The sequence below is a fragment of the Epinephelus moara genome, chromosome 7, assembly GCF_006386435.1.
Source record: "Epinephelus moara isolate mb chromosome 7, YSFRI_EMoa_1.0, whole genome shotgun sequence".
NCBI lineage: Eukaryota > Metazoa > Chordata > Actinopteri > Perciformes > Serranidae > Epinephelus > Epinephelus moara.
In genome coordinates, this window is record NC_065512.1 from 15,583,955 (window position 1) to 15,601,988 (window position 18,034).

General features: G+C 40.0%; 3 protein-coding genes across 6 annotated transcripts in view; 1 reads left to right on the forward strand and 2 right to left on the reverse strand.

Moving 5' to 3' along the window:
* The window catches only part of tmem30c (transmembrane protein 30C), an 8,889-nt gene extending 6,886 nt beyond the window's left edge, over positions 1 to 2,003 (reverse strand). Inside the window, exons 1-3 of the mRNA XM_050048589.1 lie at positions 1,656 to 2,003; positions 1,270 to 1,386; positions 877 to 984 (exon numbers count right to left, since the gene is read on the reverse strand). Coding sequence (XP_049904546.1) covers positions 877 to 984; positions 1,270 to 1,386; positions 1,656 to 1,853 — 423 coding nt within the window. The 5' untranslated portion in view covers positions 1,854 to 2,003. The remainder of the gene's footprint in view (positions 1 to 876; positions 985 to 1,269; positions 1,387 to 1,655) is intronic.
* The window catches only part of LOC126392875 (filamin A-interacting protein 1-like), a 52,301-nt gene that overhangs the window by 5,179 nt on the left and 29,088 nt on the right, over positions 1 to 18,034 (forward strand). The window contains exon 1 of one of the 3 annotated variants that reach the window (XM_050048576.1): positions 12,406 to 12,526. The exons of 1 other annotated variant lie outside the window; for it this stretch is intronic. The gene's annotated coding sequence lies outside the window, so the exon portion shown is untranslated. Of the gene's footprint in view, positions 1 to 12,405; positions 12,619 to 18,034 lie in introns of those variants that run through there. One more of the 3 variants, XM_050048577.1, reaches the window with a different exon arrangement.
* The window catches only part of cmss1 (cms1 ribosomal small subunit homolog), a 46,450-nt gene continuing 30,843 nt past the window's right edge, over positions 2,428 to 18,034 (reverse strand). The window contains exons 2-10 of one of the 2 annotated variants that reach the window (XM_050048594.1): positions 9,241 to 9,377; positions 7,144 to 7,215; positions 6,919 to 7,051; positions 6,764 to 6,823; positions 6,575 to 6,677; positions 6,428 to 6,488; positions 6,245 to 6,332; positions 6,072 to 6,160; positions 2,428 to 2,739 (exon numbers count right to left, since the gene is read on the reverse strand). In XM_050048594.1, coding sequence (XP_049904551.1) covers positions 2,656 to 2,739; positions 6,072 to 6,160; positions 6,245 to 6,332; positions 6,428 to 6,488; positions 6,575 to 6,677; positions 6,764 to 6,823; positions 6,919 to 7,051; positions 7,144 to 7,215; positions 9,241 to 9,377 — 827 coding nt within the window. In that variant the 3' untranslated portion in view covers positions 2,428 to 2,655. Of the gene's footprint in view, positions 2,740 to 6,071; positions 6,161 to 6,244; positions 6,333 to 6,427; positions 6,489 to 6,574; positions 6,678 to 6,763; positions 6,824 to 6,918; positions 7,055 to 7,143; positions 7,216 to 9,240; positions 9,378 to 18,034 lie in introns of both variants that reach the window. The other variant, XM_050048593.1, reaches the window with a different exon arrangement.

The following is an 18,034-nucleotide window of genomic DNA, read 5'->3' on the forward strand; positions in this document are numbered from 1 at the left end:
CTGTCTGTTTTTAACATTATGTGCAAATAAACTAATCTAAACTAAAACTAAACATTATTCATCCCATCATGCGTTGCCACGCATGTTTCCTCCTCCTGCAGCTGCCACGGTGTTGGCCTTTTCTGTAATGTTGCCTTTTCTCCTCCTCATGTTTTAGTAGAATTAATCTCTGATCCTCACGAGAAATACTTTTTTTCCCCTCACATATGGTGCTCTATGAGGACGCTCAGTGACGCTGCGCTTCTCTCATGATTGTGATTGGTCCGCTGCGTGCGCGTTCACAGCTCTTGATAAAGCAACCCTGGGTTGAGTTACCGAGTTGATATCCAGCGTCGTGATACCGATTATCCTGATTGCCATTGTTAGGGTTAGTCAACCCAGGATAGGTCTGGGTAACCCAGGAAAGGTTGATCTCGCTTCGTGATACAGGCCCCAGGTCACTCCGGGTTTAAACATCTCAGTGGCTAAGTAATAGACTAGCTTCTACACTTGGGTCATACTGCACTAGTTGCATTAGTTTGTAAACTGATGGTTTTACATAGTTTTGTTGTTGTTAAATGTGGTGCCTGTTTACTGTGGAGACAAGTGAGAAAATTAATTTAAGATAACAGTCTGAGTAACTGATACACAAAGAGTCACTTTGGTGGTGAGGTCTTCCTTGAAGATTTTGAATGCAGGATTTTCTTGTATTTTTACACTGTTGTATTGCTACTTTAAAAAGCTTTTTAGTCCTCAACTGTATCAAAAGGCAAACAAAGGAGTGTACCCTTGTAATTTTAAAAACAAGCTATCATAAAATACATAAAATACTAAAAGTGAATAAAGAGTCCAAACAATGCATCTTTGATAAATGAAGGGGAAAAAAAGTGTAACTACCTTTAAGTTTTTCTTCCTGCCAACTGTCTGTCCATCATCTCTGGAGTCCATGTATCTGCGGAGGTTCTGATGGAAGTTTCGGAGGCCATAGTAGAAAAAGACGTCTCCCTGAAACAGTAGCAGGATGCATTATCATCAGCAGAGGTGTTAAAATGCTCAGACTTTAATTCTGATTTTAAGCTTTACAGCAAGGACAAGAAATGAAAGCAGTGGAAAAGGGACATGTTGAACACTGAGTGAGAAAGTTAATACTTGACCTTGGAATATATTATTTAAAGTATCTTAAATCAAGGACCCATTTCAACCATACATGCATTTAGACTTATAGAAAAGGCTTGTAGGTGACCAAGATGTTTCATCACACTATGTTGTAAAACGTTAAGAGACCGTTACCTTGAATGCTTTGTCAATATTGAACACCACCGTGCAGCTGCAGGGCTGTGCTGCATAGTTCACATTTTCACGCTTCTCAAAACATATATTACACGTCCCGGCCTCAGTGTAGTCCAGCTGAAAAAGACAGGAGAGAGATAATTAAAGAGTAGAATAAATTGCAACTAAACTGTTCCTGTTTACCAAACTCAAACATAACCTTGGATCTTTCCTCTCTTTGTCACTCCCTGTTTTATTGCACACAGGGGCATTCGGTCTCTTCCTCTCTCTGTCCCTCTCACACAAACACATACACATATATACTTTGTGTATTTTACTGCAGTATTTCCACATGATAAAATCCTGCTACATAAGCAAGTGAAAATTTCAGAAACACCCACACTCACCTTTATTTCCTGTGTGCTCTGCACTGTAAGAAGCAGCCATACTCCCAGCAGCATGCATATCAAAGACATTAGGTAGAAGAAAGGCAGCACAGTGTTAGCCGTGAGCATCGGAGACCAGGCAGGTAGCCTCTGCTGCTTGAAAGCCGAGTTGTCTGGCCTCCGAGCCAAGGTCCCAGACTTGCCCTTCACTTTGCCCATGAGAGGGACTTTCGCTTACGGACAGAACAGGAACTCGAAAACAGCGAGAGGTCCAAAAAGTGTGTCAGAGAAAGCGCTGTTCTATCTCCTCTTCCTGTTCTTTATTTCAGCGGTATCTTGCTTCACACACACACACACACACACACACACACACACACACACACACACACACACAACTCCGCCTGCCAAGAGATTTTCCCAGCAGGCCTTGCAGGGTGTGGGAGACCGTTGTGGCCTGTTACTAATTAACCACAAGCCTTTACTTAACTACCTCTTTCTGTTTTCTGTTACTTCCATGTTTCTTTGCGATTGTGGTTTGTGCTGCCTTTTACAAGACAAACACAGGTTCCTGTTTACTCACTTCAAAATGACAGACATGTAGTTTATATCTTTATTTTATTTGCTGTGGGAGATAATCTGTTGGTTCTGGTCCCCCTCCGTGCTGCTTTAAAACACTTTATCAAAAGGATGTTATGATAAATGGGACTTCCTAGTGGGCAAGTAAACTCATGACCTCACACACTCAGTAGGAGAGACTTCCCAAGGTCAGACTACACAAACAAAAGGATGCGAGTTTCATTCTGAGTGCGTTTATTCAATCCATCACACTGGGACGTCGCATTGGACAACAACAGTGAATAAACAACACCGCACATTTGACACAGCCTCTGAAAATAGTAAAAGCACAGCGCAGATTTCACACTGACACAAAAGGGAAAACAAACAGGATGAGGCCCCTCGGCGTGCGGCGAGGAACATCAGTATGTAGCTTTAAACATCAAGGCGTCTTTACAATGTGCAGTTAAAATAGTCCAATTTTGACTTTGTCGTCTTTGCAAGCGTTCAGGATACCACTCTCCAGCAGCTTCATGAAGTCCAGTTTGACCTGAAATAGACACAAACATATGACGTACAACACAAAAATTTAGTCACTAGGAAAAAGAGCCACCCCAGCAGTGGAGGAATGTAACTTACATTTACTCATGTAGGACACAAGTATTTGTATTTCCATTTTATGCTACTTTATACTTTGACTCCACTACTTTTATTTGACACAGTCACTAATTACTTTTTACATAAAAACACAACATTACTACAATGAGGCAGAACATCAAAATACTCCTGCTAGTGATTAAACAGAATAATATAATATTCTATAGCACTTCAAAAGGAACCATTATGCATAAGATGTACTTTTACTTTACTCAAAGTGCCTTTTGCTGATAATTCCTCTGACTTAAACTGCATTTTTAACACAGGACTTTTACTCTTAAGGTGTATTTTTAGACCATGGTATTTCTGCTTTTACTTAAAGGGTAACTTGATTTTTTCTTTTAACATGGACGCATGTTTTTGTGTCTAAATGTCTAACACTTTTTGACATTAGTCCAGTATTGAGCAAGTGCACTGCAGCCAGCTGCAGCAAAACAGGCTGCAGCTAATGGGTAATAGCACACCATCAATTTATGTCCACTAAAAGTGCTTGTTTTTGCCACTGACAGGCTCAGATTGTTATCATGAGTGTCTGACAACATTATAGAAAAGATCCCTACAGAGGCCGACCTTTTTGTTTTGTTTCTTCTACTGTTATTAAATACATATTATTGTCACATATGTATACTATCAGATATTAATATATACTTTCAACATATTGTACCAAAATAGCCAGAATTATAATTATAATATTATTACTTTCATTAATGTTGTTGTAAGCTACTGTCATTACCGTATCTCTCTCTCTCTCTCTCTCTCTCTCTCTCTCTCATTGTGTCATACGGATTACTGTTAATTTATTATGTTTATCTGTTCTGTACGACATCTATTGCACGTCTGTCCGTCCTGGAAAAGGGATCCTTCCTCAGTTGCTCTTCCTGAGGTTTCTACCATTTTTCCCCCCATTAAAGGTTTTTTTGGGGAGTTTTTCCTTATCCGCTGTGAGGGTCCTAAGAACAGAGGGATGTCATATGCTGTAAAGCCCTCTGAGGCAAACTGTGATTTGTGATATTGGGCTTTATAAATAAAATTGAATTGAATTGAACTGGAAGCAGTCCCAAAATTGCTACTACCAAACTCACCAGACTCTGTTTAAATAAGTAATTTAAACACAATAAAACACACTTCATTCAAAGTGGACAGAAATAAAATAAAACTCACAAAAGCTGTCTTTTTTCATCTTTCATCTGTTTCAACAATCACCAACTGTGGTTTGGTTGAAATAAACCTTTAATTTACCCAGTTAGATGTTAAAATATGCTGGCTCTATACCTATGGCAATTTCTTTTTATTTTATTTTTTAATTCTCCTTTTATTTAGTTAATTCAGGGTCCAGTCAGACAGCTTCATCATACTCAAAGGGTTTATGGCCCCATCTCTCCAGGCCTTCTGTAGGACACAGTTATAGCAGAAAGTCACATATAAGTGTGTTATAGTGTGTAACACAAATGCCAAAATAGACAGATGAAGTAAATGTAAATACAGGTATGACCATAGAAAAACGAAGACGAAACTGAACTTCATATATGAACCAGAATATTGGGGTTTGTCCTATGTTACTCTATTCACTTTACAAGGATAAAAAATTAATTAAAAATAGGATAAAAAAACTCAAACGGACAGAAATGCACCTTAAAGAACGAACAGGTTTAATGCAAACCAACTTGTTAAAACCTGTCCTGTTGCAGTCTGATAAATAAGGTAATCCTTTCCATCCTAAAGACGTCATATATAAAGTCAGTCCAATCATCCACTGTTGGTATTGCCGGCTTTAGCCACTTTCTGGTAATGGCCTTCCTGCTAGCAGCACATGTATCTCTCATGAGAGGTAACATTGTCCAATGGAAAGATGCCCAAATATAGGGTCTCTAGTTTGACTGGAATGTCCACCTGAAATACTTTTTGCAAAACCGTGGGTTTGGCAATTTCAGGGCTTTTTCTGCTCAAATAAGAAGGGTCTTGCTCCTCAAAAAAGGTCTGTCACTTTAGGGATCCTTTACATAATGTTTTAGAAACTAATAATAACATTCTGAGCCTGTCAGTGGCAAAAACAAGCACTTTTAGTGGATGTACATTAACTGTGTGAACATGCCCTGAGTGGTGACATGTGTCGTGTTTCACCGCTGACAGGTGCAGTGCTCTCCCCTCAATACTGGACCAGTTTAAAAAGTAGTTTAAATTATTATAAATGATAAATAATAATTGATTCAGTTCAAGGTCATGCATAGATTACATTATTTCAAAGAAATGATTAACAAAATGTATCCTAACATATCTGCTGACTGAGAGATGTAGCTTTGCAAAAGGTACTCTATGTCACACTTTCTGGTTTTGTCCTAAGATTGTTCCTTTATGGCAGGAAATCTTCTATTGGTGCTGTAATATTTACAACATTCAAATTGAACTTGACCCATTAATTTCCCTGTTAGGTTGTTGGAAAGCTTCTCCTGCTCTGCCACATATTGTACAGGAGGATTATTCTTGTGAAAATGTCACCAGTGCTTGTTGTTTCTCTACATGGCTTAGGGAACTAGTCTTGAGGATTCACCTTGAGAGACTTTGATACGATAAACTGAGTTTGTATGATAAATGTAAGAGTATCTGGGGCCAAATAACATGTTTCTTTACAATTACCAATTGAAATAATGAAGGCACTTGAAACTGACAACTGAGAATTTATCTGACTTATTTTTCTCTTTCTGAAAAATGAACCAAAACACTGATAACACAGAAGATCTTGGGTGTAATATTGAGAATAAATATGAAACAAAATTTAAATCATACTGTCTAAACTAAAAAGAAATCAGGTTTGAAGTGATATCAAACACCATTACTATGCTTGTTTACTATATTTAGTCAATCTTTTTTCTTTTTGTTAGTTTGTTTCGAGTATGTTTGTTAGTCTGTTTGTATATGTATTTTTCTAGATTAAAATTAAATATAATACGGAAAATAGTTGTCCAATATTCACTTAGACACAAAAACATGGGAAAATAGTGTCCAGTTTTAAAGTAAAAGGTCGGAGTACTTCTTCTTCCACCCCTGCCACCCTAAAAAAATTTCCCCCTTTCAGCAGCTGAATATTAAAACAAAACTTTGCACAGTGAGGGCAAAACATCCATTTGAAGTAACAATAAGAAAAAACCCATTACTTTATACACTTATGTGCACTGTTGTAAGCCAAAACAAGCTATCCTATCAGCCCAGCAGGGGGCAGTAGCTCACCTCAGGAACGTCCACCATCCTGCGGAGCTTCTGGTCCCTCCAGTTCCAGTCCAGAACCAGGTATTTCAACGCCTGCAAGCTCAAACCCTCTGGATAAGAATAAGATTTAACACAGCTTTATAAGACCTCAGAAACTGAAGTGGAGAATGATCGTGTCCACACTCCACACTTGCCTTTCTCAATAAGAGCACTGATCCTGCCAGGTGTCCCCACTCCGATGTGGGTGACGCCTTTTTGCAGCAGCTTCACCTGCTCCTCTACCTGTACGGAGAAAAGACAAGCAAAAAGAGAACTGTTAATATTGTTCCGACTGAAATCTCTTAAACCACATGCATCCTCGTGACATCATCTATTACCTTGATGTGTTTTGCAAAAAGTTTCAGTACTTTGGCTTCACCTTTGAATGCTGTCAGCTGCCTGGGAACAACAAAACAAATCAGGTAAATATAATTAAAAAGTTGTAAGAGAAGAAATCCAGTTAACACCTCTGATGAGTCACTCACTTGATGAGCTCGATGGTTCGCAGAGCAGAGCTGCAGACGATGAGCAGAACCACAGAACTCTGTTGTGTGTGCTGCTTTTGAATCTTTGACCACTTGGGACAAACTAACAGCAAAAAGAGGAAATAAAAGTTAGACGTGTGTTCAAAGTAAACGGACAATAGAAGGTTTTAGTTTTAGGGAACCACTCACCCTGTTTCAGATATGATGAGAGTGTGTGTGTCAAGTCATTACTGGACAGGAAGCAGGAGTCTGAAATATGAAGGAAGGCAGACGGTGACCTTAGTGAATCAATAGATCAGCAGATATTTGACTCCCAAGTCAAAGGGGACTTGCCCCCAACTCACCCAGCAATTTCAGCTCCTCCTGCTCGATCACAGAGCGCTTGTCTGAGAAGTACTGCGTCACCACGTTCTGCAGGTCTGCTGGACAGCCTGGTTTTGGCTCCGAGGAGGACAAGACATCTGTGATTGTCTTCTTCTTCTGGTAAACAGCATATAGTTATGTACAGTAGTATTCAAAGCCTAAAGACTGTTGTTCCATGTTGCAACAGCAGATGTCGCCACACTCACCTTTCTCTTTCTTTTGGGTTTCGGTGACTTTCCCTCATCAGTGTCTGTCTTCTGAGGAATAACACACTCTTTCTGTGGAAACAGTTCAACACTTTCAACACTTCATTTGTCACTGGGGGTTGATTTGTAGATGCATATAGAATAGGTGACACAAATGCAAAAATAAGATGTACAAATAATGATAATGATGAGAAAATGAAGATATTACTGCAAAAATGAGACGTACACACTGATAATAATAAATATAATGATAAGGGAATAATAGCGCAAAAAATAAGCTGTAAAATGAAAAAAATCCAATGTGATGAGACAATAAAACTCAACTACACAGAACACACGATTCAAGCAAAGCATATACAGTGTTTTGTATGCATTTTAAATTATGAATTAAACCTGATTAATCCTCAGAAGTAAAAAGTAGAGTTCATTCATTCATTGTTTATAATGATTATTATTAATTAATTAGTTCTCGATTACTAGTTTGGTCTATTTAATGTTTCCAACTTTCCCAATCCACAAGGTGACGTCTACAAATGTTCTGTCCAACTAACACTCCGAAGGTCAAATATATTCTCTACAGTACAAGGATGATATAAACAACAACAACAAAAAAAGCAGCAAATCCTCACAATGGAGCGGAGTGACCAGTTTCACAATAAGCCGTGGTAAAATTCCTGATGGTTAGTATCACTGCTATAAATTTTACTTATCATTAAAACAGTGTTTGATTACCAAGCTTTGAAAAACTCACAGTACATTTTGTCCAGCAGCAACCAAAGTTTGCAAAAGTCCCCCAGATGCATGGCCACTGGTGGTCCTCAATATTAAGGCATATTTGATATGGTTTTTATATGTTAACATAAGGTACTGTGTTCAGGCAAAAATAATGTGCTGCTAATTTTATTTGTGGTTTTCAGTATGAAAGGATTTCAGTGTGTGTGTGTGTGTGTGTTAACAATAATGTAATAATGCAGTAATCATGCTGTTGCATCCCTACAATGGAGAGGCTGTAACCAGAGATTATTTGACACTACTACTCAAAGTCTTAGGGCTGCTGTGAAACTGCGCCTACTTAGGGCTACAAAAAAGTTTATCTTGGGTGTGTCTGTACGATGGACAACCAAGAAAGGACGGCAGAGGAGATACCTGCACACCAATGAAACTGGGCTGGACGACCACAAAAAATCAAACATTTATTTAGGACATCTGTGCACAAAAAGAAAGGTGATGAAAGTGTGAAGTACACCTTTCTTTTGTGCACGGATGCCCTAAATAAATGTACTTTTGTTTGTATTGATCTCAGCCTGTGAACCTTTTTCGTGGCTCTCCAGCCCAGTTGCATTGGTGTCCAGCTAACCCCTCTGCTGACACCTCTACTCAAACAATTAATTGTTTATCATTGCCAATTTATTTTTAATCTGTCGATCAATTTATCAATTAATGCTGTGCTCACACTATAAGAGACAAAAACTACAGCATGTCCAGCTCAGGCCAGCTACATTATCACTGAGTTGCCGTGACGGGCTTGTGTGTGTCTGCTACTTGCAACAAAGCACCTCGACTGAATGTCATCTAAAGTTTGTATTTGGTCAAAAATATATCTATCCTTTTAATCAATGTTTGAGCCCCATCTTAATATCACATTTCGCTGCCCCATTGCATCCCAGTGTGCACCGCAACACCCAGATGCTAGCATAGCTTCAGCTAATGAAGCTAAATAGCACAGTAGCTAGAAACAAAAACATATGATTGGTAGACGATTCACCACGTCACTGGAGGGCTAAAAAAGTTGAGGCTAGGTCACCTTTGATTTGTAGCTCATAACGCCTGTCGTGCAGTGATAAGTGTGTCGCTTCATGTCACCGGCTTCTACTGAAAATTGCCTAATCGATTGTAGTGTGAGCACGGTTTATCTTAGTATTACAGGCAGATTTTGTGCTTTTAATCTGATACATTTCCTGGTATCTATTCAATCTAACAGAATAATATCCTCACAATTTTACTATAGTGGGTTGGGAGAAAACCGCTTTCTTTTTAGGTGTACTGTAAAAACCCTCTCATTGACAGCTTTTACACAGGACGTGCAAAACATATCACCTGTTCATTCTTTTTCTTCTTCTTGGCCTTAGCTGTTTTCTCTGTTACACTTTTCCTCTTCTCTGGTTTTGTCTTTAGGTTTGGTTTTTCTGTTGGTTGTTCGTCTTGTTGTGTCTCCTCCTCTGCGTCCGACACATCTGGAAAAAAGGAAAGACGGAGAGAAATTTCCTCATTACACTTCTGGGTTTTTGTGTTGACTTGCAACCGAGAGTCGTGCCAGATAAAGAAAATATTAAGATGAGGCAACACATTTCAGCTCAGCCAAAATCAGGTTTTGTTATTAGACATACTCTCCATGGATACAGGCTTAAGGAGTTTGAATCTGTTTCCACAGTTTGGCCCCTGAACCAGAGATTTGGCATTTGCACACCATGTCTCACACTGGTTGCTCATCAGGTGTGAGAGTTCTGCAGGCAGCACATTTCAGTCGCAACAGAAGAAGCAAAAACACAAACTTTCTCAGAGAAAATCATAATGCAGCAGACCTTAATCCAAGCATGTGGTTATATTTAGCTTCTCTGTTGCTACCACTTTTCTGAGCATACCTCTCGTCTTATGCTATGAGGTCATGCTCAGACCCCCTGGCATATAAGCACGCTTGTTCAAAATACTTTAAAAACAGTTGCCAGAGTGAACTCTGCAATAAATTGGTAGGTTTCACTGCAGTGTACTTCCTCAATGTGGATTTTTAAAATACCTTCTTCAGCTTTGCAGTACTCATTCTCTTCATCACCTCTTTCTTCATTAAGTAGACAAGAATCTAATTTGTCTCAGGTGTCAGTAAGAGTCAGAGTTTGAGTGGGGTGATGTCTGACTACTTACGTCTGACTACTTATGTCTATTACTTAACGAGATTTCAGAGAAATGTGCTCATGTGGCTGTAATGGATTGAAATTTCAGGCATGTTTTACTCTCTGCCAAAACCTCGCCAGTAGCACTAAAACAGATATATCATTAACCACTAATAGAAAACACCTGCTGTGACCTCACTGATTGGGGCATGTCCAGAAGTGCAGCAAGATTGAGCAATGAGCAACAGTTTTTTACCTTAAACAAAATCAAAATACATATATTCCTCTTACCTATAGTGCTATTTATCAGTCTAGATTCTTCTGAAGGGAGTTGCTGAGTGTTGGAGGTATCAGCCTTAGAGATGTTTGCCCTCTCTTGAATATATTAAAACTAGATGACACTCAGCTTGTGGTGCTTCAAGCGCCAACAAAATACATTTGAAAAACTCAACAGCAATGTATCATCCTAGAAATCATAACCCAGTTACTCAAGATAATCTACAGACCTTGTTGTGAGCACCTGTATCATCGTTCAGAGGGAAGCATGCATCAACTGCTAGCTCAACTACAGCTTGGCCGAGGAGGACGCCATACATATCTACATCTCACACTGTCACCAGCATGAGCCTCTCGTCAATGAGTACACGCACACTTCCTTCTCTGTGGTGATACAGTTGGGGGCGTAGTTCGGTAGAAAGAAAATAGTTCCTCCATGAAACTGTTCACAACAAGGTTTGTGGATTATCTTGAGTAACTGCATCATTGTTTCTGGAAAGAGACAATGTTGCTGAGTTTTTCCACATGTATCGTTTTGGTGCTTTGTTTCTACATCTGATATTACCATATTAAGTATGACACAACAATATCTTCCACTTCATGAAAAGAACTCCAGAAGTGTCAACAAACCATTTTCAAAATGGTTCCACAGTTATCATTGCTGGCAGTTTGGAGAAGCTGGCATAAGTACCAACAGAAAAGCTAGGCAATGCACTGCTTTAGATGGGGGCAGCAACAAAAGATATTTTAGTCACCTAAAAAAATCAATATCATTTTAAGTATACGCTGTATTTGGAATTTTGTCACTGCTTTACATTGCTGTCCGACATATTACCAGGGAACTGAAGTCGTTACATCGCTCTCTTCAAAGCCAGACTCCACTGAGAAATATAGTAATTTCAAATGCTGAACACAGGAGCTGCTGGCTTGTGTTATTGTGGGATTTAGGCGTTTAAAGTGGTTAGTTTGGATTCACTTAAGTCACACAATAACAGATTGAGGCAGTGGTAGACCAGCAGCTCCCGCGTTTGGAGAGTTAAAATGATTGTTGTTATCAATGGAGTCTGGTGGCTTTGACGAGAGCATTGATGGGCAACTGAATCCATTCAATGCTTCCCCATTGGAAAGGGCAGTGTGACGTCAAGGTAAGGTGGTGAAAATGTTCTAAATATAGCATACACTTAAACTGTTACTGATTTTTTTTTTTTGTTTGTTTTTTTTGTTACGTGGCTAAAATACATTTCTTGGCTTCCGTGTCGGTACTCCTGCCCGCTTCTCCAGACTCTGATGAAGCCGACCACCATCTGCCATGTAGCACATTGACTATGCATAAGTACCTCATACAACTCCACATCAAAAAGATCCAGACTATCCCTTTAAAATTAAATAACACTAATAGTTACGTTATTACAAGGGTACAGTTAATTTGAAAAGAGCTATACATAGTTTGTATCCGATTTTAATTTTCATCAAAATGCTCCAAAAACATACCACTGCATAAGACGTAGCCAATTCGGGCTGTTTAAATGATTTGATACAAGGCCATGGCTAAACACTCCCAAGTCAGAATAACGGCACGAAACATCATTTCCTGACGTGCATTGTACCAAAGCAACACTTCAACATAAATAAATGTGAATGTGAAACTATTATTAGGGCTCAGTAAAACAGTGATATACAACATGTCTCTGACTTGCCTCAGAGAGTTGCTCCTCCAGGCCAAAAGCACTCCCAAAAGACCACCCATTGATGCCTAACAGCAGATTTTCCGCCTTATCCTCTAATTTCCCATCTCACAATTGATTCATCCAGTCGTTATAATCATACCACTCTTTCTTTATTTCCTCTACAACTCTTCTTTGGGACTGTCATAGCCAAGGATGTTATAAAAAGAGATCATTTGAAGGACGGATGAGAGATCTTGGTCCAGTCTTACCCTCTCATTCTCTTTCGCAGGTCCTGTTCTTCCTATCATTCAATAACCACACCCCTTCTCCGCTTCATCCCTCAGTCCCAGACCTCTGTCCTTATTTGTTACAGTCATCTGTCCAGCCATACACTCCTTCTGCTGACAGACCACTCCCACTATTGATGGTTCAAAGCAATCATTTCCCACTTTCTCGCTCTGCTAGTAGTCATCCCTTTCTCTCTCTCTAATGGATAGGATACACAGGTGCCACAGATCAGGAAACAGAGGACAGAGGGAACTAACCACAGAGGTGAGGAGGATTTCAAGATGTTGTGGATAAATGGGTTCTAATTAAAGCAAAGTTCAGGCCTATGTAAACCAGATCCACCTGTCCTGCAGCAGGTAAGTGTTTTTTCCCTGCTGGTGCTTGTGTCTACCGCCAAGACCTTGCTCTGGGTTACTTGCATTTACCAAAGAGTTTGGGCGCTTTATAAAAGCATGGCACTGATCTATCTGTCCTGAAGATAATGATCAAGAGACTTTAACAAATTAGCAAACATTTTACAGAAAGGCAGCTAGGTAAAACGTCTAGCTCGTGAGAGCAAATCTTGCAAAATTAGCTCACCTATCTAATGTGATTTACACCCTCTAGAGGCACAATTTATGTGCCTGAGCTGGCACTGCTGTTTTGTGCTCAATGAGCTGTGAAATACTCATCAATACAATAATCCTGTGGGTTCAGGAGTTAACTGAAAGCCTCAGATGAGTTTTAGCTGCTGACGGGGCAGCCACACTGGTGTTAAGCCTAAAACACATTTCTAATCTCACTATTAGCACAAAGAGAAACCTAACACGTCGGTCAAGGAGCCATTCCAATACTCTGTAGGTGATGAGTTGCTGATTCAGCATGTATTTGATCTGGTGTTATATAGGGACTGAGCTGTCTGGATTATCATTGACTATTGGGTGCTTCTTCTCACTTGGCGCAGTGGACATAATGCACATATTTTTTTTCACAGATATGTGTCAACAATGTAATATTACAGAGGTTGTGAAGGTGTCAAGAAGGCAAGAGATGGTCAAACTAACAATGCAACCAACCACACAAATACTTCTAGCTGTCATTGTCCCCCTAATCTTCTAAAACTTCTCTGTGACCAATATTGGACTATATACAGTGAACTTGTTTTTGTTAAAGGACAGTTTCCTGTACTATATGCAAGGTAAGGGAACACTGCAGCTACAACAATGTCATTTGAGGTTAGGGCTAATCGACTGAAAATTAGTTTTGGTTTCCTCCGTCTTCGTAAATGCTGTCAAAACACAACATTTATTAGGCGAGCTCTAAATTTACAGGGGCCTGAGGGCGCGATTTATGTAAAGTCATCCAATCTGCTCATCCAATCTGTCTGTAATTAGCACCTAACTTATTAAGGCCTCAAAAAATGCATGGTGAGAGGCACATATCACTGATTACTCACACACAAAGTGCACCTCTAATGACAAGCAAACTGAGCGGAGGATGACGCGCCTCTCTGATCAATAAGAAGGGTTTCGAATGAGACGCACCTGGCTTAGTAAAGGTGACTCTAATGTGGCTCTGTACATCACTACAGGGGTCCAACGTCACAACAGCCCAACGTACCTGACGGAAGATGGGTGCTTCTTGGTATATGCTCTATAGGAGGAATGATGGATGCATTTTCCAAAAGATTTTCATTAATTTAACATTTTGATGACATTGTTGAAGGGCAATGTTTGGCCTGAGTTCTCCCACTGGCGTTAGAGTTTTGGGCCCAGTTGTTAAGAAGTAATCTGATTGGATTTTGGCAGTTGGACTAGATCAAATCTTGAAAATGGGTTGTTTGAAAGAATAAAAGGATTCTGAAATCAACTTAGACCACAGTAGGGCTGTATCCAACACAGTCAAATCAGATTTGCCTGTTTCATAAGAATATTCCATGATTCAGGGGTTTTTTAAAGTTTGAATGAGGCTCAGCAGGATGTTCAATGTGACAGCTTCATTCATGTTATATAATAAACAAGCTAACGGTGCTAAGGACGGATCGGAAATTATATCAAACAAAAGCCAGAGACTTTGTCGTACTAAGTGTCCGTGAGCTGTAAATTCACTTCCAAGCAGATGAGAGAAGATAATGTTATCTTCTATCGTCTATCTCTTATCTTATCTCAGAGCCTTACAGTGGAAAGTTTCTTCTCTGTGCTGCTGCATCACATCTGGACTAGGGATGTGCGCAATTAGTCGTCTAAACAATTAAACGTCCACCCCCTCGTTAGTCGGCACCAGAAATATTTGTCTGTAAAACCTTTTAGTGTTTTATTCATGTACGAGGCTGCTTAACTGTCATGCAGCCGCCCGCCACTAGTGGGTGCTACGGAGCCGTCAGACAGCAGGGTAATGCTCGATTAGACTGGAGTTTTAAAACAGCACGGTGAGAACTTGGAGAGATGTCGCGGTTTGGCAGTACTTTCATCTTGAAAATGAATTCAGCAGTAATTTATCTTTTTTGAGGTGTTATTATTTGTTAACTTTAAGTGAGTTGTTGTCAGATAATGTGCAGGGGTTCACATTAATACCGCACGGCGCAGTGTCTTGTAGTTAAGTGGCATTTAAAATCCGACATGGTTGTTGAAGATTGTGATTAAAGGCTTCAAAGGGCTCTTAATGCATACAATATTTTTGGTACAATGTCTCAAATACTTAACAAATTGTGCTAAATTTTGGCTGTTTTTGGAGTGTTTTCCCATTTTTAGACTCGTCGACTAGTCTTAATTAAGATTTTCGTTAAGTTGACAATGAAATTAGTCGCCAGGAACATCCCTAGTCTGGACTGTACCAAAGAGTAGTGTGACAGTCAAGAACGCTCATGCACAGCAAAATCGGGGGACCAAAATGTCCCTAGAAGTACACTGCACAGCACACTGATTAGCTCGTCTTGATGCAATCTCAGTCGACTAATGATTTGAATCTCCCACTCCATTGAAACTGCATTGTAGTAAATGACTATCAGGGTCTGTACCAATTCTTAAACACAGGAAGCAAAGAAAGGAACCAGCAGATGGATGTATTAGCCAAGAATAAAAGGATAGTAAATGAATGGAGTCAAAGACGACAGAGGCTAAAAGGCAGTTAAAAATACAGTGGAGAGGAAACCAAGCTAAGTCTAATGTGCTCCCAGGGGAAAAAAGGGACTGTCTGCACTGATTGCATCAATGTCTTTGTCCATTTTGGCTCTGATGAAGACACAGCGGTGTCTGTTTGCACTACTGAAGGCTGCAAATCAATCAGTGTACTCCTGTCCCTTTTTCCCCCCCTGGAAGTTTGCTGACCTCGAACTGAAAAGCCCCTGATTCAGCTTTAAAGACAGAAGATGTGGAGAGCCCTGTTTCAATAAGTGTTGCCTGAGGGGAGCAGACGCTGATCTATGAGAAGGTCAATATCTCCAATGTCCCCTCAGCCTTACCCCCAATATCCTCCATGCCACAATCTCTCCAGATGGTGGAGTCAGGAAGAGGAATATGGCATGCTTTCAGACACGTACAAGCTCAGATAACCATAGATCAATTAAAGTCAGTGGCTGCAGAGAGGGCGGAGATGCAGGGAAATGGGGCCGCCTGGTCATCTTTAATGGGTGATCAATACAGATGACTGGTTTTAATGAATGGTCGATGGTGCTGACTGGATGTAAAGAGGATCAATCGACTGGTTACAGGAAGCGATTAATGGCATCAGTTCCAGACACTCAGATTTGGTTAGTTCTGTAACGGTAATGTGCTCACTTTTATAAACTGGCACTGTGCCTACACAGCTGCTTAAAACTGTGTTGGCCATGACCTCAGAAAAGCTCTTAATCGTCAACACAGTTTACTCTATTAGGTCTGATTAAAAGGTACCACTTTGGCCTTTTATCCTCCTGCAGAAACATCCCATTATATACAAGCATGGAGATGCATGATGTTTCTGTTGTGTGCTTGTGTAAAAACAATATGATACTTTCTATGAATCAATTCAGCGCTTGTTTAAACAATCAATAACTCATCTCAGGACATGTAGTATTGACCCATCTTGGGAGTGGTGCGGGTGGGGGAGTGGGTGTAGCAGTTATTGGTTTTGGAGGCCAGCAGTTTCCTCTCTAAAGCCACAATTTGAGCATGTGTTATTGTTAAATCAATGGTGACTTTAGGCTGCATGCTCACACTGAACACGCAGGCTGCAGTGGAATAGCAGAGAGGCGGAGGAGGATACCAGTCTGATTACAAATTCATTTGCTTCCCACTCTTTGCTGTCCAAGTCATTGAGTCCATTGTCTCAACATTTTGACTTTGTGTCCAATTACTTGTTGTTCTGTTGGTTATTGGGATGTTTATCCAGGGGCTTGTTAATGCTAACATCTTCCACACTGGCTAAGTGAACTTGAAATAAAGATAAGACCAAGTCCATGAAGGATTCACACTGTCTTGTCTGATTTACAAGCTTGCCAAATGAGGGCTACAAGCAGCTGTTATTTGTCTATCAGTGCTCTTGTTAGGGCCTGTTAGGACATTTAAGCACAGCTCAGACGTGATACACTGCAGGGAGGGAGTATCACCAGCCTGAGGCAGGGCCTGGCAATATATTGATATTGTATTGATATCGTGCTGTGAGACTAGATATCAACTTAGATTTTGCTGCAAGGCAACCGCAACATAGACACTATTGTTGCCGTCTAGAGGCCACGGAGGCTAAAAATTTAGCAAGCAGCTCACGTATTGCAGAAAAGGCACAGGCCCAATGACAGAGGGAAAAGATCTGGCTGTTGGGAGACATACTATAAAATATGGAGAACGCTATATGACTAAAATGACAATATATTGACTTACTTTGCACCGAAAACTTAATATTCATGGCCTCTGCGGTTTCTGAAAACGTATGCCAAGACATCACAACTTGGGAACTAAAAGCTTTCAGAAAATGTCCACTTACGAGTCGTGAATATCACAAGAGTAGGGCGCTCTTCTCATAAACAAGGGAAATACAAACCTATTTGAAGGCAACAGATGGCACTAGAGGGCAGAGTCAAAAGTTTATGACATGCCCAACATGGCGACAGTGGAGGAGGTCATAGTAATGTACGTTTTAACAGAGAAAGCATTGCTGATGACGGTTGTCTGTGAGGCCATTAAATACGAGACGTGGACAGAAAATCATTTTCAATATATTATCTATTCATTCCTTTCTGCCATTTTTAAAGTCTTTTTTGCATCCTACGGTCGTGTCTTGCTTGAAATACTCACGCCACACTGCTCCCATGATTACAGGTGGTGCTGCTGTGTTTCCGGTATAAACACAGTACAGATGTAAGGTTCTGTCTGTGTCCATCTGGGCTGCAGTGATATACCAGTTTTAAGGCCTAGCATGGTATAAAATAACTGTCATACTGTCTAAATTTGACTGCCTATGGTATTGAAAAAGATTCAACTGAATGGAGTCTCACCTTAATTTTAGTTATTTTCAAAAGGGTGACTTTTTACACATACTTTTATTTTATAAAAATGGTTTCAAGTTTCCATTATAGTAATAAACATTTGTTTAATTAAAAAAGCCCTTCTGTTTTCATTCGTTTAAGGGCCGTTGTAACCGACAGTAATAATAACATTTAATAACATTTTTTCTTGTGATCAATTGTTTATTGTTTATAATAAAGGCGAGAAAGTTGCAGTGACAAATGTGGTGCAATACAGGAAAAAAAATCGGACATTTCTGTGCCCCCCTCATTTCCCTTGCTCCCTTTCCCCTGATCCCCTCCACCCTTACAAG